Consider the following 21,050-nt stretch of genomic DNA (forward strand, 5'->3'; position numbering starts at 1 on the left):
GTAATTACTTGAAATGAGTGTTCATTACTTTGGGGATAACCGGTTTATTTTACCACATTTGGAGGAAAAGAATAACCTTTTTTTTTTTTTTTGGCCAAATTTCTTCTTCAGGGGATATTTTTAGTCCTTCAGCCTCTTGAGACTGACCATACTGGCAGTTCAAATATTGTACTGTATCTTCCTTTGAACCTGCTCTACAGGCAATATAAGATTGTTTTACATGGTCAGTGTATGATAGGTTGTTTGGTTTTCAGTTAAAAAATAAGCTTTCCTAAAAATCTCCAAGATTATGTAAAATTTAATATGTATAATGTTTCATTTGTCTACTTAATATATATATTATATGTATATTATATATATAATATATATATGTATATTATATATATAATCTATATTATATGTGTATTATATATATAATATATATATGTATATTATATATATAATATATATGTATATTATATATATAATATATATTATATGTATATTATACATATAATATATATTATATGTATATTATATATATATATTATTTCTCATTTTATGTCCTTTCAGCCAGGTATACATTGTATTATTTAAGTGGTACTTAGAAGATCCCAGTAAGTAGCATAATTTTCTTTTTTTTTAAATTTTTTAATGTTTATTTTTGAGAGAGAGAGAGTGCAAGCAAGGGAGGGGCAGAGAGAGAGGGAGACACAGAATCCAAAGCAGGCTCCAGGCTCCAAGCTGTGCTTACAGCTTGGAGCCCGATGCAGGGCTTGAATGAACTCACGAACCGTGAGATCGTGACCTGAGCTGAAGTCGGATGCTTAACCAACTGAGCCAACTAGGTGCCCCAGGTAGCATAGTTTTCTGAAAGCCTTAGAACATAGTTACGGTTTTTGCTGATTTCTTTTGCATTGATGATCTACATATAATGTTATTGGTTTGGGTATATTTGTTTGACTTTACAAAAGTTAGGTAGCATTTGCAAAAGGGCATTGAGATTGTGAAGCCTCTGACTTTAGGATAACAGCTTTCATTGTAGCTTGGGAACTGATACTATTTTATCTAGAGCAGTCAACATTTTAAGAGTCTATACTGTTAGTGTAATTCTAAATTATATAATCATGGAATAATTTATATTACTTCATAATGCCATACATTTTATTTTTCTTATTTTTGATTGATAAAATTCTTTTGTATTCCATGAGCATATTCAGACAGCAGAGATGGGTATAAAAGAGGTGAAAAAAACATGTGAAATAGCCATGTTTAATTTTCTACGACTAGTTGGCATATATAGTGTCAGAAAACAAAGTCTTACCTCTGGGGGAAAAAGTGATTTTTGTATTGAATTCATGTTATTTTTATGTTATATGTGATGCTGACGTGAGCACTCATGTTATTTTGATGTTATCAAAGCAGTGTCCAAAATAGGAATTCCCAAAATTAGTAAAACTTCATTAATTATAACTTCACTGCTTCACCCATGTAAAAACAAAAATTAAAACAGAAGATTTCAGGGAAACTATTGACTTCAGAGAGAAGAAATCCTGGCCTGTTGAAAATAGTGTTTGTTTACTAACAGTGTAATTGCAATAGAAGTGAAATACTTGGTACTTTAAATGAGAGTGGGAACATTTGCTAAGCCCTGCTAAGCATTGCCTCTTAATATTTTGATAGACTAAATAAAGTTGCAAGGCTTGGGAAGTTAGCAAAATTGCATTTCTTTCCAAACATTCTACCATTTAATGTGGTTTTATTATTTGCATATCATCCTGTGGGTTGAGCTTGTTTTCTAATAAATGCCAGAATATTTGACTTTTAAAAAAATTGCAAAGTGTTTTCATTTGTTGAACATTTAAGTAAACAGTACTTTATGGTTTTATTTAAGGTAACTTGACTTTTGTACTATTGCAATATATTTGGAGAGTCACTTTTGTAATAAAAATGTAAATGATATACAGATTTGAAAAAGTATATAAAATTGACAGCGGTGCACGTATGTTCTCATTTTTTTCATCTTCAGGCAAAGTATCATACATAATGATACTATAAAACCAGAAAGTGAAGCTTCAGTTTTTCCTGATCTAGGCACTATTGATAATGTTGTAAGTAAATGATGTATTTTGATTATTACATAAATTGCAAAGCTTTTTAATTTTAGCATGTATACATATATTTTTAATTTTTTTAATGTTTATTTTTGAGAGAGACAGAGCGTGAGTGGGGGAGCGGCAGAGAGACAGAGGCATCGAATCCCAAGCAGGCTCCAAGCTCTGTCAGCACAGAGCCTGACGTGGGGCTCAAACCCACGAGCCGTGAGATCATGGCCTGAGCCGAAGTTGGACACTTAGCTGGCTGAGCCACCCAGGTGCCCCTAGCACCTTAAGAAATTTCGAAAGGAAAGTATTTACTTGATTAAAACCTTGTAGATTGTACGTAAGGTTCCTGAGAAGATAAGTTGAAAAGTGTTTGAATGATAGAGTTCTATTCTTAATGTATACCAAGTGATTTTTAAATAAATTATAGTGCACTAAGGGAATATCCCATTACTTGTAGTATTTCTTCTGATTTGATTTTGAAGGCCACTTATGTGAGCCCTTGAAAAGTAAACAGTTCTCGGGCACCTGGGTGGCTCAGTCGGTTGAGCGTCCGACTTCGGCTCAGGTCATGATCTTGGGGTCTGTGAGTTCGAACCCTGCATCAGGCTCTGTGCTGACGGCTCAGAGCCTGGAGCTTGTTTCAGATTCTGTGTCTCCCTCTCTCTCTCTGCCCCTCCCCCTCTCCTGCTCTGTCTCTCTCTCTCTCTCTGTCAAAAATAAATAAACATAAAAAAGTAAACAGTTCTCATAAAACTTGTTAGACTACATGTTTTACACTCCTTTAAAAATGCAAATCAGGGGCACCTGGCTGGCTCAGTAGAGTGTGTGACACTTGATCTTGAGGTTGTGGGCTGAAGCCCCACATTAGGTGTAGAGATTATTTAAAAAAAAAATTTTTTTTAATGCATATCAAGGGTACCTGGGGTGGCTCAGTCGGTTAAGTGTCTGACTCTTGATTTCTACTCAGGTCATGATCTCCCCATCTGTGAGTTTGAGCCCTGAGTTGGGCTCTACACTGAGCATGCAGACTGCTTGGGATTCTGTCTCTCCCCACCCCTTCCCCACTCATGCACACACTCTTGCACAGGCTCTCTCACATGCTCCTGCTCTTTCTCTCAAAAGAGGTAAAATAACTGAAAAAAAAATGCAAATCAAATCCTATCATTTCTTGCTCATGAGTTGTACCTTTGTGTAAATATCCATCTTCTGTCATTCTCATGACCTTCCTCAGCTTTGTATTTCTTTATCCTATCACTTACCACTACCTGTCTTTTGTTTTGTTTTGTCTTGTTTTGTTTTGTTTTGTTTTGTTTTTTAAAGTAGGCTCCATGCCCAGTGTGGAGCCCAACGCAGGGCTTGACTCATGACCCTGAGATCAAGAGTTTGATGCTTAAGCAACTGAGCCACCAAGGCTCCCCTGCCTGACATTGTTTTATTCCTTATTTGTTGTTTCCACTGCAGTGTCAACTCTGAGGTCAGAAACATTGTCTTTGTTTACCACTGAATTGCTAGTGCCCAAAATAGTGTTTGGCATTAGTCATGACAATTGGATGAAAAGATTTTTATTTTAGGCCATTCTTCAGTGAACTTACCTTTCATTTAAAATATTTCTGTTGGGGTGCCTGGGTGGCTCAGTTGGTTGGGCGTCCGACTTCAGCTCAGGTCATGATCTTGCGGTCCGTGAGTTCAAGCCCCGCGTCAGGCTCTGTGCTGACTGCTCAGAGCCTGAAGCCTGTTTCCGATTCTGTGTCTCCCTCTCTCTCTCTGACCCTCCCCCGTTCATGCTCTGTCTCTCTCTGTCTCAAAAATAAATAAACGTTTAAAAAAAAATTTAAAAAAATAAATAAATAAATAAAATATTTCTGTTAGGGCACCTGGGTGGCTTAGTTGGTTACATGTCCAAATCTTGTTTTTGACTCAGGTCTTTTTTTTTTTTTTAACTTTTTTTTTCCTTTTAAAGTTTATTTATTTTGAAAGAGAGAGAGAAAGAAAGAGAGCACAGGAGGGGCAGAGAGAAGGAGAGAGAGAATCTCAAGCAGGCTCTGCACTGTCAGTGTGGAGCCTGATGTGGGGCTCAAACCCACCCACCCCGAGATCATGACCTGAGCTGAAATCAAGAGTCTGACGCTTAACCAACTGAGCTACTCAGGCACCTCTCTCCTCAAGTCTTGATCTCAGAGGCATGAGATCGAGCTCTGTGTTGGGTTCCACACTGGGCATGGAGCCTGCTTAGGATTCTCTCCATCTGCTTCTGCCTCTGCCTCTGCCTCTGCCTCTCCCTCTCCACTCTCCCTCTATCCCTCTTCCTCTCCCCTCTTCCTCTTCTGCCTCTCTCCCTTGTTCACGCACACACACACACACACACAAACTCTCTCTAAAAGAAATATTCCCATTAGATTATGCACTTAGGTAGAAACTCAACTCCGATGATTTCTGGTTCATTCAGAAAGTTCACTTAAAGGTTGGGTGAAAGAGACTGAGCTAATAGATGTCAGAAATAGGAATATCAGGAGAGTGCTGGGGTCAGAAAAAACAAGAGACAATCATAAAGGAGTTTCCATAAAGGAGTGATTGATAGTGTCAGGTGACAATGAGGTTGAGACAGGGATTGAGACATGTCCATTAAATTTAGCAGTGTGTAGATCATTCATTTCCCTAGTTAGTTGGGTATATATTGAGTGTAGCAGCCAGACAAATGGTTGAAGAATCAGTGGGAGGCAAGGAAATAAGATTGCTAGTGTAGATAATTCTAAAGTTAGCTGTAAAGGGAGAGAGCAGATAGTAAATAACTGGTAGGGAAGAAAGGAGGTTGCCTCTTCCCTTTTTTAAAGATGAAAGTGAAGTATTTAATGTTAAGCATTTAAATATTAATGGGAGATATTCAGTAGAGGTTCAAGAAATAGTGGGATAATATGTAATCTAAGATTCGTGAATAGGCTGCAGGGAAATGGATGCAGAGTATGACATAAGGGAAAGTGGAAATGGTGTTCAGATCAGATGAAAGTAGGTTTGTAAATTTGGTGTTGGGAATCTGAAAGGGGAGTTCTGTCTGTAGCAATTGTTTACTTAGGTAGATAGGAAGTGGGGCCATTTAGTGTCAGCAAGGGGGCATGGTTTTGTTTTTTGATTCCTGAATTTTTTTCCACTTCTACAACTGGGTGGATGGGTGGATCCATTAATATGAAAAGGATTTCTAAAAGAGAAAGACATTTTATGGGGGTGGGGAAAAACAATGACTTGTAACATCTTAGAAAAAAAATATTGATGCCTCATCTGGACAGTCTACCTCTGACTTTTGTGTCCTGCCCTCGTGCCAACTCTGCTTCAGTCATACTGGCCACTTTCTAATAAACATGCCTGAGCTTGTTCCTGCCTTAGTCTTTGCACTAGCTGTAGCTTCTACGTGGACTATGAGGGATTCAGAACACATCTTCCCAGAATGTGCCAACTTTGCATGCTGATTATTTTGAGCTGAAGACAAGGCCCAAAAGAGTTCAGAAGAGGGTTTTTGTTTTGTTTTGTTTTGTTTTTTACCTTCTCCATCAACTGCCTAAAAGAATTTAGATACAGGGCCTGGTCCAGGAAGAACGTTATCACCAAAGATAGGTACAAAGAGTATGGACTAGAGATGGTAAGCTGGTAAGCTGTGGGGAGCTTGGTGCAGGGCCTGTTTGTTCAAAGTTCTCTCTGTGTCTCTTTCCCTCTGCATGGCATGGCTTACATTTGTTTACCAAACATTTGCTGTTCCCATCTTCAAGTGAATTGTCTTCCTTCCCTTTGAAGTCCCAGACCCCCTCCCCTTCTTCTTAGCTCAAAATGGTTTGTAAGCCTCAATTGCCTGACTATTGGGGAGCCTCTCAATTTCACTGTGGGGCTTCTGTATGTATATAAGTAATTAAATTTGTTTTCCTCTTGTTAATCTGCCATATGTCAATTTAATTAATAGACCAGATAAAAGAACCTAGAAAGGTAGAGGAAAAATTATTCTTCCCCTATAGCTGGCTACCATGAAGGAAAAAACTTCACTGGCTGAACACTTTGCTCTGAGGCTGCTGCAGCTGAGAGATCTTGGGATCTCTGGAGAAAAAAAAAAAAAAAAAAAAGCTGGCAGAAGGTAAGAATTCATACCACATCCATCTCCTGGATCTTTGCCTGCAGGGTTTGGTGGAAGCAAGAGTCCTTTCTTGTCCGTTTCTAAATTTAGATTTGCAGGAGGAAATATTTGTGGAACTAGTTCCTTTGGCATAGCAACTCTGGTAAAGATTTATTGTGAGTACTCTTGATTTTTATTGATCCTTTTCCTCCCACAGATGGTCACTGTTTTTCTTTGTTTCCGTCTATCTTTGGCATAGGCCCATAAGTTGGCTGTTCAAGCCAGCATTGTAGACTGGTGAGTTCACAATTCTCACCAGACCAGTGTCTGTTTAGACAAACTGTTGTGAGCTAATGGGCACATGAGGTAAAGGCTCCTGATAAGGGACATCTTTGAAGCCAAAGCTACAAAATTGGTGGGCACAAGTCAAGCACTTTGGAGCTGTTAGGGTGCTCTCCAACTAACTCAAAGACACCTGTGTTAGGATAAGTTGGTTACTGAATGGGTTGCATTGACACCAGGTCACCTGCCAACCTCAAGGAAATAATCTGTGCAACAAGGTACACTGTGAAACACCACACAGTCCCCAAATCAGGGGAGCTTGGCTCCGAGAAACCCAAGGATTAGGGGTGCCTGGGTGGCGCAGTCAGTTAAGCATCCGACTCTTAATCTTGGCTAGGTCATGATCTCAGTTCATAGGTTTGAGCCCCATATCGGGCTCTGTGGATAGCATGGAGCCTGCTTGGGATTCTGTCTCTCCTCTCTGTCCTTCCCCACTTGGTTGCACGCATGCATGTGCTCTAAATAAATAAATAAATAAACTGAAATAAAATTAAAACACCAAGGATTAGCTAAAGCTGTTAATACGCACAAGAGGAAAACCAGGTGAAGTTTTCCTTTTGTCTTGTACTGTGTCTTGAAAGCTTGGCTTTGTGACCAGTGAGAATATTGTCTCTGGTCTCTGGCAGCTGGGAGGTACATGTACCAATGTGCATCTTGGTGGCCAGTTGAATAGACTGGGGTTCCCAGTTACAAAGTCATAAGCAGCATTCTCTTCATCTGACTTTGTCAGCTTCAGACGAGTGTATCATAAGGGGCTTTGTCATCTCAGCCTCCATTGTTTTATTGGTGCTGGAAAAAATCCAATTCCAGAAGTGCCTGCTCCGTGTCACAGATTAGTGAGTCTATGATTGGAAGTACCTCTTGTGGGAAACCAAGACACTGTTTCCACTATGCAGTTCTTAATGCCTCTAACCCTGCGATGAGGAGCTTTACTTTCCTAGACTATCTTCCGAGTGAATGTTTTGGATCACGGGGGCTGCATCTTCTGCACCTGCTCCAGGGATGCCTATTGTGTTCGTGGTAACAATTTATTCTAATCTCAAAGAGTTACCTCTGAGTTATTCCACAAAAAGGCTTATTGAATGGAGTTGCTACTATAACAAATATATCTTTGAAGGTCTTACTCATCAATGGCTAGATGATGGATTTCTTGAACTGCAAAAGCTTTTACATTTGAAAAACTTTTAGAGAGCTCTCATCCTAAACAGCTGTTGTATTGGTACCTATGGGAAGACCAAATTGAAAAGAGGACACAAGAACTTATATAACGGCTAGCTTTAGGAATTCCCTTAATAAGAGGAAAGAACAGAAATTGAACTTCGAACAAAAATTAAAGAACACATCTTATGTAAATCTTCCCTTCTCCTCCCTCTCATGCCCTTTTATGTCTGATTTTCCCTGACCCTTCAGAAGATCTTTTGTATCTCTGAGCCCAGGGTCTAAGCCCACCTCTCAAAGCCCTACTCCATCTCCTCAGCCAATTCTCTTAGATCCTAAAACTTCTCCAGTTTCTCCAGAAAATCCATTAAATACCCAGTTGCCTGCTTTAACTTCCTTTTGTTTACAAGATTTACAAAGAGCACTCTGGCTTGATCTCCAGGCCCAGGGTGTACAGGTTACTTATGTTAATACTAAAAGAAGCCAGGAAGCGAATGTAGCACAAGCACCTAAGAAGGGCTGTCTTTACTATTCTTATAACTCCTCCTAGTTTCCAGGTCTCTGTAACCAGTCTCTGCCAGCTTCAGGCATTCCTATGCAGTGTATTTTGCAGAAGTATCCTGACCTCCACTGCAAAGAATTCATGTTCCCTGGACAACAGCAGACCTTTTAAATTACAAAGACCTTTTACCTCTACTTTCAGAAGATCTCATCAAATTTAGAGTTGAGTTTGAAGGACTGGTGACCATTAACAGTTCCACTCACAGGAGCTGTATTGGCTACTACGGGGTGTTCTTCTTGTCCAGGATTATACTGTATAATCAAGACAAGCCACACAGCCCCCTGGGGAAAACCCCACGCACAGAGGAAACAGGGCCAGAATTTCTTCCAGGCCCTCCTACAAATGACCAGGAAATGGCTCAGCTGAAGACTCATATTCAAGGCTTGCTTGATAGGAACAATATTGGATAATTTCCCCCCACTTAGCATTGGCCTAAGGTTGACTTTTTCACTCAGAAAGGAGAGCATCCAAAGACCTTTGTTGAACACTTTTAAAAGAATTGTTTATTTAGGGGCACCTGGGTGACTCGGTTAAGCGTCTGACTTCGGCTCAGGTCATGATCTCACAGTTCATGAGTTCGAGCCCTGTGTCAGGCTCTATGCTGACAGCTCAGAGCCTGGAGCCTGCTTCAGATTCTGTGTCTCCCTCTCTCTCTCTGCCTCTCCCCCATTCACACTCTCTCAAAAATAAATAAAAACATTAAAAAAAAATTTTTTAATGTTTATTTGAGAAAGAAAGTGCAAGCCAAGTCAGCAAAGAGCCTGACTTAGGGCTTGATCCCACAAACCACAGATCATGACCTGAGCCAAAATCAAGAGTCAGTTACCTAACTAACTGAACCACCCAGGTGTAGTTGAACGCTTTCTACAGACTTTTCAGTAACATACCACATTGAACACAGAAGCCCTAGTACATAGAAATCTTTTAATTTCTGCTGTAGTGGGAAAATTTCTCCCTATTATAAAAAAAGCATGGTGGGGGTGCCTCAGTGGTTCAGTTGGTTAAGCATCCAGCTTTGGCTCAGGTCATGATCTCAGAGTTCGTGAGTTCGAGCCCTGCACTGGGCTGTGCACTGGTAGTGCAGAGCCTGTTTGGGATTCTCTCTCCTCCTCTTTCTCTGCCCCTTCCCCATTTATGCTCTCTCTCAAAATAAACTTTTTAAAAAGTTAAAAAAAAATACAAGAGGAAACAGTTAAAAGCAACAATGCTTGCTTTACAACTTGAATCTCTAGAAAAGCAAAAGCATGACTCTGAGAGTAACTCAGAATCTACTTATAGCCCTTCCCATTTGTCTCCAGGCAGTTGCAGGTACTGTAAAAAATCAGGAAGAAATTTTGGAGGAAAAACTGTCCTACGCTTAAGAGAAAGGAAAGTTTACAGAACAACAAAAACAATCTATCTAGACCCATCACCCCCAGAAGGTTTTTCTCCTCCTGTGGGACAGTTCCCCCATAAATCACAGGATCAGCTGATCCTCACCTGCACCCAGAGTCTACCATTAAACCTAAAATAGAGGATTAGGAACTGGATTTCTTTCTTTTTTTTTTTTTTTTTTTTTAAAGTTTATTTATTTTGAGAGACAAAGAAAATGCTAGTGGGGAGGGGCAGAGAGAAGGGGAGAATCTCAAACAGGCTCCTCACTGTCAGCACAGAGCCTGACACAGGGCTTGAACTCACTGAACTGTGAGATCATGACCTGAGTCAAAATCAAGAGTTGGACACTTAACTGACTGAGCCACTCAGGCGTCCCAGGAACTGGATTTCTTAATTGACGCTGGTGTGACTTTCTCTACCACCTGTTCAGAGGATTTCTCTCTGCCTGTCACCTCTGATTCTATTCAAGTTAGAGGAGTCTCTGGGCAACCTATTTCATTGCCCATATCCCAGCTCACCCCAATATCCTTAGGCCCTCTTTAACAGCCATAATGCTTTTCTAGTGTCCAGCTCCTCACCAGCACACCTTTCGGATGGAGGTTTGTTATGTAAATTTAATGCCACTATAAAATGTAATAAAGGCATTTTTATTTCCCTATCCTCAAACCAAACCCCAGATTTCCTACTTTGTTTACTAGAAATTTATCTCAATTTAAATTCTTCTGAAAAGGATGAGTGTTTAAAAGATGTCCCAATTGGGGTCCCTGGCTGGCTCAGTCGGTGGAGCATGCGACTCTTGACCTCAGGGTCATGAGTTCAAGTGAGTGAGTGACTGAGTAAATACATACATACATACAGTCCCAATTAATCTCTGGGCTACACATGCAGATGAACTTGCATTGTTACGGAGTACGGAGGCTGTGCACATCACTTGGAAAAAGAATAAACAGCTTTTATTTATATCTAGCCCAATATCCTTTTCCCAAAGATGCAGAGTTAGGAATTGGGCCTAGAATAGACTTTCTCTTGCAGCAGGGTATACTTGTCTTTACTTCCTCACCCTGTAACACTCCAATCTTGCCAGTAAAGAAAGAATGTAAATTTGACTCAGGCAGGAACCAAATTTATTAATTTGTACAAGACTTAAGAGTCATAAAATCTTCCATAATTCTTCACAACCCTATAGTCCCTAGTTCAGCTACTATTCTCACCTCAGTGCCTGCTGATGCAGCCTGGTTTACAGTAATTGGCCTCTGCTCAGCTTTCCTTTCAATCCCATTGAATTCTGACTCACAATTACTCTTTGCATTTGCTTTTAGAGGGAGACACTTAATGTAGACTTCCAGACTTCAGGGATATTGTGAATCTCCTCTGTGGTTTCCCAAGTCCTTAAAGCTGACTTGGATTCTGTAGCCTTCACTCAAGGTTCCACTCTTGCTATATGTTGGTAACTTTTCACTTTGTAATCAAATTAGGGAGCTCTTACACTCTCCCTCATTCTCCTAAAGGCGCTAGCTGAATGAGGCTGTAGAGACCCCAGATCTAAACTTCAGTGGGTGCAAACAACTATTACCTACTTAGGACATGAGGTACCTCAGGGGAGGGCACTCAAAAGCTCACCCCAAAATGCTTTGAGTCAATTTTGTCCATTCTTTTTCCCAAAATGAAAAAAAAGTGATGTATATTTCTGGAGCCAGCTGACTACTGCTGCCAATGGATTCCTAATGTTACTGCTTTACTAAACCTCTGTATGCCCCCTTCCCACATACCACTCCAGAGACCATTTCCTGGCCTTCAGAGGCACTAACCTCCTTTAAGACCTTAACATTGTCCACGCCCCTAGCTCTTGGCTTACCTAATTTTGACAAACCTTTTTCTCTATACTGCCATGAAAATAATGGGAGTGCTGCAGGTATTGTAGGACAACCTTTTGCCTCCCAGATATGTCCTACAGCATATTTCTCATGCCAGTTAGACCTTGTGGCATCAGGGATGCCCTCATGTTTGTGTGCAATAGCTGCAGCTGCCACCTGGATTGACAGCTTTCATTAGGCTCCCTTGTTCACCTCTAATTTTGTCATGTTGTGTCTGCCCTCTTAAAAGTTCATAAGGCATAGCACCTCTCTATATGGTGACAACCACTTATGAACAGGCTCCTTTGACCAACCCTTGTATCATCTTACGTCATTGTAACACTTTTTTTTTTAAGATTTTAAAACATGTTTTAATGTAATTTCTAACTCCAGTGTGGGGCTGAACTCACGATCCTGAGATCAGGAGTTGCATGCTCTACGGACTAAGCCAGCCAGGCACCCCATCAATTTCTTTTTAAGTAGGCTTGAATTAATGACCCCAAGATCAAGAGTCTCTTGCTCTACTGACTGAGTTAGCCAGGAGCCCTGGTTGTAACAGTTTAAGTACTTTACTGCCCCTCCCTGATGATGGAGAGCCCCACTCCATTTCACATGATTGCACTGCAACTGTAGAAATGATTTCAAAGCCACGAGAGGACCTCTAAGATACCCCTTTGGACAACCTAGATGTACTTCTATTTTTTTTTTACCTAATTTTGGAAAAGAAATTTCCAGGGAAACATAATAGTTTCCTCACATGAAAGAGTTGAAGCATATTCTTTACCAATGTAAAATCAGCCCAAGCTGCCAAACACAGCTGTTACTAGAGCTGGCATATTGGCACAAGGGAAAACTATACTTATTTACACAGACTTTTGGAGTCTGTCATGCTGTTGGCACAATTTGGAAATCCCATGGATTCTTAACTTCTACATTATTCCTATTGCTAATGGACATACAGTTGTTACCCAATTAAGCTATTCACCTCTCTTCTAAAAACTGTCTTTGTTCACTGTTCAGCCCATACCAAGCAGGCTGATACAATATCATTAGGAACTGATAGGGCTGTTAAATATCCCGCTGCAAATGAACCCCCTATCCTTTTTCCACCTAATTTTTAACCCTGCTTTTTCTTGGCTGACATGATTAACGCTAAGGCAAATGCCCCACAATCTGAAAAAGACAAACAGATACAAAAATGTGCCCGTTATCAGAGAGGTTATACATTGGGACAAACATGACCTTTTGGCTTGTACTTATCTCCCACCAAATGAGACACACATGCAGATGGGAGATAGCTAAGGAACTAAAAACAATTGGTTTTGTCTTGGCTTCCACAAACCTTCTGATTAAAGTATTTCCCAGTGTACCACTTGTAAATCTCACCAAATTTCTGGAATAAATCAGTACAACCATACCTTGTTTTATTGTACTTTGCTTTATTGCACTTTGTATATATTGCATTATTTTTACAAATTAAAGATCTTTATCTGGCAACCCTGTGTTGAACAAGTATATGGGTGCCATATTTCCAAAGGTATTTACTCACTTCATGTCTCTGTGTCATATTCTGGTAGTTCTCACAGTGTTTCAAACTTTTTCATTATTTGTTGTGGTGATCTGTAATCAGTGATTACAACTTGCTGAAAGCTCAGATGATGGTTAGCATCTTTTAACAATAAAGTATTTTTTTAAATTTTTCTAAGTTTTTTTAAAATTTATTTTGAGAGCAAGCAAGAGCAAGCAGGGGAGGGGCAGAGAGAGAGGGGGAGAGAGAATCCCAAGCAGGCTCCATGCTTTCAGCACAGAGCCAAATGCAGGGCTCAATCCCACGAACTCTGAGATCATGACCTGAACCAAAATCAAGAGTCAGATGCTTAACTGACTAAGCCACCCAGAAGCCCCAGCAACAAAGTATTTTTTAGTTAAGGTATGTACATTGCTTTTTTATTTTATTCACTTATTTTTAGAGATTTAAAAAAAAAAAAATTTTTTAATGTTTATTTATTTTTGAGACAGAGAGCATGAACGGGGGAGGGTCCGAGAGAGAGGGAGACACAGAATCTGAAGCAGGCTCCAGACTCTGAGCTGTCAGCACAGAGCCCGACGCAGGGCTCGAACTGATGGACCGTGAGATCATGACCTGAGCCGAAGTCGGATGCTTAACCGACTGAGCCACCCAGGCGCCCCAGAGATTTTTATTTTTAAGTAATCTCTACACCCGATGCAGGGCTTGAACTCAGAACTCTGAGATCAAGGGTCACACCCTCCATCAACTGAGCCAGCAAGGCGCACTGTACATTGCTTTTTTAGACATAATGCTATTGCATACTTAATAGAACTACAGTATAGTGTAAATATAACTTTTATATGTACTGGAAAACCAAAAAAATTAATTTGACTTGCTTTATTACGATATTGGCTTTATTATGGTGGTCTGGAATTGAAACCACAGAGTGTCTGAGGTATGCCTGTATACCTCAGGAAGTTCTCCTAGGCCCACACTGTCCTTTGTGACACTCCAAATCGACTTTATAAATTTGCCTCTAGGATTGAGAGACTGGTTTAATGGGTTGTGGGGTAATGTGCTTCGATTTGTTCTTTTCTGTTTGTTCATCCTCATTATAATCTATGTTTTTTTCTCCCTTTGCAGATGTCTTAGCACCCAGCCACTAGCCTGATTCTTCTCTCCATAGCCATCAACTCAGCTTTTTATGTGTGCAACTTCCAGAGAAGTGGTTCAGAACAAGTCTCCCCAGAAGGCACCACTTTGGCCTGCTGATTATTTTGAGCTAAAGACAATTAAGGTCCATAAGACTCAACAAGAGTTTTTTAACTTCCTCCCCCAACTGCTTAAAAGAATTTACATAGAGGGCCTGGTCCAGGAAGAAAGCTATCACCAGAAAATAATTAGGTGTAGTAAACTGGGGGGAGCTTGGCAGGGCCTGTTTGTTAAAAGTTCTCCCTGTCTCCCTTTGTGTCTGCACTACACTGTAAACATTTGTTTACAAAACATTTGCTCTTCCCATTTTCCTGTGAATTGTTTTCCTCCCCTTCTTAGCGTAGAATGGCATATAAGCCTCAATTACCTGACCATTAGGGAGCTTCTCATTAACTTTGTGGGACTCCTATATGCACTAAGTAATTTGTGTTTCTCCTGTTAATCTGTAACATGTCAATTTAATTAATAGACCAGACAAAAGAACCTAGTAGGGTAGAGGAAAAATTTTCCTCCCATACAACTATCTTCCCCTGGGCTAGCTGGCTGCTTGACATTCAATTCTCAGTCTAAATGTCTGTTACTTCCTCGGATACCTGACTACCTAAAGTACCCAGTCACTCTTATACCACCCTATGCTAACATTTTGCAGAGTACTTCTCACACGCCCACCCCCTACACATGCTTACCTGCTTTAACTCCTGAAATGTAAGATCCGTATCAACAGGGATCTTGTCTGTCTCGTTCATTGCTGTACAGCTCCTAGAAATGTTTCTGGTACCAGGAGACATTTAAATGTAGGCCCTTAAATAAAAGTGAATGAACAGACTTTGAACAGCCACTCTAAGGGAAGGTCTGCACGATGGCAAATGTGTCAGGAAATGTACCCGTGCACTTGTATTAACAAGTGTGGGGCCAGATGTTAGATGAGATGTCTTTACTTTGAGAATCGGATGAAATTGCCTTGAACTGCATCTCATGTGCATTTGGACAAACCTTCCCTACTCTCTTAGGAATCAGAAGGGAAGTCGTCAGCCTTGAGCTGATCATTGAAGCCTGAACAGCAGATGCTACCCGTACAGAATATATACAGAAAAGCAACAGATGGAGGAAAGATTTTGGGAGCTGGGCCACAATTGAATTCAAAAGAAGGAACAAGAAGAGATTTTTAATACATTAGAGGAAAACCCCGTGAAAAGCTGAGTTTCAACAGTAAGGGAGAAAGAAATTTTAGGGGATAGGTCGGGGAAGTCAAAAATCTTAAGTGAGACTGATAGCCATTTTCTTAGGTTATAGGTAGGATTTAAGAATAAGTATTAATCGAGAGATTAAGAGATTAATCAAGATAAAACTATATTTTATCTTAATACTGAAGTAGGAGTCAAAAGGCCTGGGTTTGGCCCGTTTTATCCATAGGCCTCTGGGCAAGTCAGTCTTTTCTGAGCATCAGATTTCTCACCTACAATGTAGGAATAAAAATAATCTCATCTCAGAGTGTTAGGAAGGTTGCTGAAGATGGTTTGATGGACGTGTGTTGCAAGCACTTAATTTTGTAGTAATACAATCATTAAAGTTGTCTGGAGTAAGAAATGAAGGAAACAGGTGGTAACGCAGGTATACCACAAATTCCCAGAAGGGAAGGGGAGCCAAGCAATTTATTGAAAGGAACTGCAGACAAGAAAGTGTGGAATTATAGGCTGAAGAAAAAACCAGCAACAAAAGTCCAGTATCTTCTTTCAAGCACCCATTCTAATGACTGGCTTATTGAATTCTTGAATCTTCTGTCTTTTCTACTGGCCACTCCACTCACCTTATCACTACATTCAGTTCTTCCTTATTCAGAAACACCCTTCTTGAACTCTGCCATAATCTTACTTTCCTATCTGTCTCTCCCATCTCACCCACAAAGGAGCGCTCTTCTGGGTCACTCTGGGCAGTTTTCACCCACAATGTACATTGTGCACGAAGGATGGAGGGCGAGATTGGCAATATTTGTTTCTGACATCCTTACCTGAATACTCCTACAGATTTCCTACCAAAAGGATCATGAGTTGGCGCGATTTAATCACATCAGCCAGTATGTGAAGGTGCCTTGCAAATAAGAGCGCTACTAAAGTATTGTGTAATTCAAAGCCATCATCCAATACGTGAGGAAACTGGGCCCTCCGCTGTGGGCAGACGCGTCCAGTGTCACAAAGAAAGCTAACTTATTTTCCCGAGATAAGACTTCTACGTAAACACTCACCGTCGCCCAGGTGGGTTCTGGTGAAAACTAAATTGCGCCAAATCTCGTGCCGCCGCGGTTCTGGGGCGGGGCGAGGAGCACGAAGTATCGCGAGATGATGGCGTTTTCCCGCGAAGGAGAAGCGCGCGTTTTTCCCTGGCCGGGGATTTGGCGAGGAGGCTGGGCAGGCGGCAGCCGAGAGACTTTAGCGCGCTCCGTTGCGGACGCTGAGAGGAGAGGACCCGGTTTTGGAGTGTGTGTCAGCCATGCCGGCGCAGCGGCCCGCGAGCAGCGATGGTAAGCAGACCCTTTTTCCCGGCGCGGGTGGCGGCGTCCGGGTCGCGGGGAGGGAGACAGCATGGAGGCGGCAGCCGAGATTGGGGAGTAGAGCGGACTCCGGGCAGAGACTGGAAAGGAAAGGAGGTGCAGAGCCTGTGGAGGGCGCCCGGAATTGCACATATGTGCACGATATAGGAGATTTTACACAGGGGAGCTGCATTTCCCCGAGCATCTCGATTGGTAAACTGGGTCCTGGCCACTTGTTGACATTGTGGAGACCCTGGGATGTCTTGAGAGAGCTGATGCTGGCGTCCCCGTGGGTCTTCAGCTTTTGCCTCGAATGCATCCAGGAAGGTTGTTCAACGTGGGAGTGAACTGGTAATGACCCAGTGAACTGGCAATGTTTAAAGACTGCAGTTGGAAAAGCTTTCTCCCCTCATAGAGTCCCTGGCTCCAGATCCGGTTGAAGAGCCCGAGACCGCCGTGATTACCCAAGCCATGCTGGAGGAGGAAGAACAGCTCGAGGCTGCTGGACTCGAGAGGGAGCGGAAGATGATAGAAAAGGTACTTTAGGACTCAAGTTCATCGTCGTTAAAGCCGGTAGTCCGCTTCCTCGGAGGTTTGTCTGGTTCTTCGGTCGGCTTCTTCCAGACCCTTTCAAACGGGCTTTGTTGTTTATCTCTATGTTTACGCACGCTATCTGTGAGACACCTTTGCTCGCGCTCTGAAAGAGGCTTCTGTGAGACGTAGTCTTGGCCGTGGAGCGTTTCAAGGTGCTCCTTTAGCCGTAGCCGTTCTTCCAAAACCGGTAGTGAGTTTCTGAGTGGGGTATTTCAGTGCCGTTTTCCACGCGAGGGGTAAACTTGGCTTTCCGTTTTCCTTTTGCTTTCTTGGACCTATGCGAAGGAAGATTCTTTAGGTAAAAATGGGGTGTACTTTTTCAGTGATTATTATGCCAGTGGTTTCCTTGTACGGGGTGTCTGTTTTGTAGATTACTGAAAGCAGTTTTCAACCTCCTGAAAATTCAATCCTCGAGTATATTTCAGTAAGAAAGTGCCATCTTGCTTATTAATTCTTGTCTGTGCAAGAAAAGGACTGATAGCCACTAGCTGGTAGGTACTGCCTACCAAGTGAAGTGATTTTCTTGTAATAATTTATTTTGCACTCCGAATATTGTGATGCTGTAGGTACTTTTGGTATCTCTCCATTTACATATGAGGAAACTGGGGCAGTTGGGGGTCACACAACAGTGAACTCAAATTTGAACTCTGGCTGTCTTCAGAGTTGTTGTTTTTGACCCTATACCTAAGGAAATATACGCTAATGTTTAATTAACTCTATGTAATTGCAAAAGTACTTAAATTGGGAAATGCACCCCAAAGACAACTAATGAATCAGTTGGTTCTCTGCCATTTTATATCAACAGTAATGATTTCTTTTGCTGTCACTGTGAACACTTGTGAATGTTGTACACGTATTTCCCCATTGAATCTTAAACTAGACTGTAAACTAGATACGGTTATTAAATACGTTATTATATTATTAAACCTAATGGCTTAATTACTAGTATAAACTATTTTTATTAAAGCATTCTATGAAGTAGATCTGTTTTCATCTCATTTTACAGATGAGAAAACTGAGGCGTGGAGGGGGTGGGGGAAAGGGGGAAGTCCCACAGTTTGTAAGTGGTAGAGCCAAGATTGTTTGTAGGCCATGTGATTCCAGAATTCACACTTTTTAACCACCATGCTATACTTTCACTCCAGTAATACTAGTTTTGTTATTACTCACCCATAGTTGACCATAATCAGTTACGGTAATGTTAAGAAACTTTAATAGAATTGGGAAGTTGACTGTGAACCACCTTTCCTCATGGTATGAATTTCCATAGTACTTTGTTTCACAGTATTATCATTACTCACTTGATTCTCATTTTGTTTATTGAAAGCATGTCACTTACTGTTTTGTTTTCATAGGCTGTGCACCTAGCAAATAGGCAATCAGTGAATGTTCTTGAATTTCAAACTGTGGTAAAGAATATTTTCTATTACACAGCATATATAAGATTATATAAATAAAATAAAACATATGTACTTACTAGCCATGTAATAGGATGATAATTATAAAGGGTGAATCCTGGGGCAAGTGTCCAGAATTGAATCAACTTCAGAGATTATGAGAATGATAAAGCCTTCATTCTTTTTTTCAAATAGAGCATGAGGGGCGGATGGGCAGAGAGATAGAGAGAGAGAGAACCCCAAGGAGGCTCCGCACTGCCAGTGCAGAGCCCTACACGGGGCTTGAATCCATGAACCCTGAGATCACGACCTGAGCTGAAACCAAGAGGCAGATGCCTAACTGACTGAGCCACCCAGGCACCCGATGAAGCCTTCATTTTGAGTAGTATATCTTCAGTTTTGTGACTCATGAAGGTTTTTGGGTAAAGAAGTACTATTTGAAGAAAGATCATGAGGTGCAGTAAGAATGAATACATTTCTAGCATGCATTAATTCAGGAGATGAAAACTCACATTTTTCTTTTGAAAGATTTTTATTTAAGTATCTCTGCACCTAACATGGGACTTGAACTTAAAACCCAAGATCAAGAGTCCCCTGCTCCACCTACTGAGCCAGGCAGGTGCCCCATTTTCACATTTTATAGAAAGATCTCTCAAAATGTATAGTACCATAAGTATTTGCTGATTAAACTAGAATCAAATGACATATACTTTCAGTAAAATTTTTAAGTTTCTGAGCAAGCATTTTATAATCAAAATTTTTGGAGTTGTTATTGTTGAGGGATAGGTACAGTAAATGTAGCATTTCTTCAGTATTTCATCATAGAACTTAAAACAGCAGTTTTTAATCCACTTTTAGTCCTTCCATGAATAAAGTGTATAGCTCTTTTCAGTTCTTATGCTAATATAATATACTAATATAGCCAAAAAGCTAGCAGTATTATGATCTATTATTATTATTATATTTTCTTTTTATGTATAAATATAGAATTTGATTAATTTTTATAGTTTTCATTTCTAAGTTATTCCCTACTTGACCATGGGGAAAATTCTAAGAATTAGTTTCTGTCTACATGTCTTTGGAGGACAAAAAATTCACTATACAAAAATAAAGATTCTTTTTCTTTTAGAAGAATATATGCCCACAATATTTATGGGCATATATTTAGAAGTACCTCAGAGAGGAAGAGCTTGCTTAAATTCCTTAATGAGAAGCATTTACCTTGCTTTAGGAGATTTTAAGATTTGTGAAGAGTGGAGAATGGCTTTGACATTGATTTGCTGCAGTTATTTTCATTGGCTTTTCACCTGCATTTCCTTTTGAAAGAAGTCATTGTTAGTCTAAGACTTAAGAGTAGCCTTAAAGTATATGTAGTGGGGGAGGGGAAAGGTAAGAGTTGGGGTAAGTCTTAGGCAAAAGGAAAACAGTTCGTATGGTGAGAATGAAATGTAACTCAACCCCCATGCCCCCAAATCTGGTGTTGGTGTTGGGAGAGATAATGAAGTGTAGGCCCTGGGGAATTTATGCCCTTGGTGTCCATTGGCATACTCTTTCACTCTAGTCATCGAGAGATTCTCTGTGCCAGGCACTCATTGCTTTCCACAGCTGCAACTACAATTTACTTTAATATAATAAAATTACTAAAGAACAGTAATGGTAGATAAGGTTTAGTACAAAATTATTTTGAAATATGGAGTTATTTTAAAGGTTTTAAAGGTTAGTCATTGATTTCGTTTCCTTAATTATATACAAATTAGTATAACACGATATTATCTTAAATCTTTAATTACTTAAAAAAAATGTGTGCTAGTTTATTCTGGACAGGATTGAGGTAGCAGATATATCTAAATTAAGTCCAGAATGTTTAATTAAAATTTAAAACAAATTTTTAAAATTAAGATTTTTTTCAAAATCTAAGTAATTTCATTTCCCAATTTATATCTGTTTCATTCATTGACTTCCTGTTGTAATCACAGTAATATATTGGTAATAGTAAAAGAAAGGCTGTCCTGAAAGAACTGAAAATAGAGTTTTGTAAGATGTCAACAGATTATCTTCATGGATAGAATAACAGGTGTTTGTTTTATGGGTCTGTTTTTAATATTTTTCTATAATGTGTATTTATTATTTTCATTGGATTTCTTTTTAGGTATCTTATTGTCATTGCTTTTGTAATAGAAAAATGTATTTTGAAAGAAAAGCTAGAGAGATAATAGAACATCTAGGAAAAACAAGCCGATACACAATGATGTCTAAATTACAAGGTCAGGCCTTAACCATTAAATTAAAGTTAGTTAGGTTATGCTAACTCAGCTTCTGTATCTGCTCTCTCTCACTCACTCAC

General features: G+C 40.2%; 1 protein-coding gene across 1 annotated transcript in view; it reads left to right on the plus strand.

Annotated features, from left to right (window-relative positions):
- The first annotated feature begins 14,290 nt into the window (after positions 1 to 14,290).
- Positions 14,291 to 21,050, plus strand: part of HELLS (helicase, lymphoid specific) — a 40,111-nt gene continuing 33,351 nt past the window's right edge. Inside the window, exons 1-3 of the mRNA XM_042908015.1 lie at positions 14,291 to 14,380; positions 16,213 to 16,706; positions 17,131 to 17,252. Coding sequence (XP_042763949.1) covers positions 16,676 to 16,706; positions 17,131 to 17,252 — 153 coding nt within the window. The 5' untranslated portion in view covers positions 14,291 to 14,380; positions 16,213 to 16,675. The remainder of the gene's footprint in view (positions 14,381 to 16,212; positions 16,707 to 17,130; positions 17,253 to 21,050) is intronic.

The sequence above is a fragment of the Panthera leo genome, chromosome D2, assembly GCF_018350215.1.
Source record: "Panthera leo isolate Ple1 chromosome D2, P.leo_Ple1_pat1.1, whole genome shotgun sequence".
In the NCBI taxonomy this organism is placed as follows: Eukaryota; Metazoa; Chordata; class Mammalia; order Carnivora; family Felidae; genus Panthera; species Panthera leo.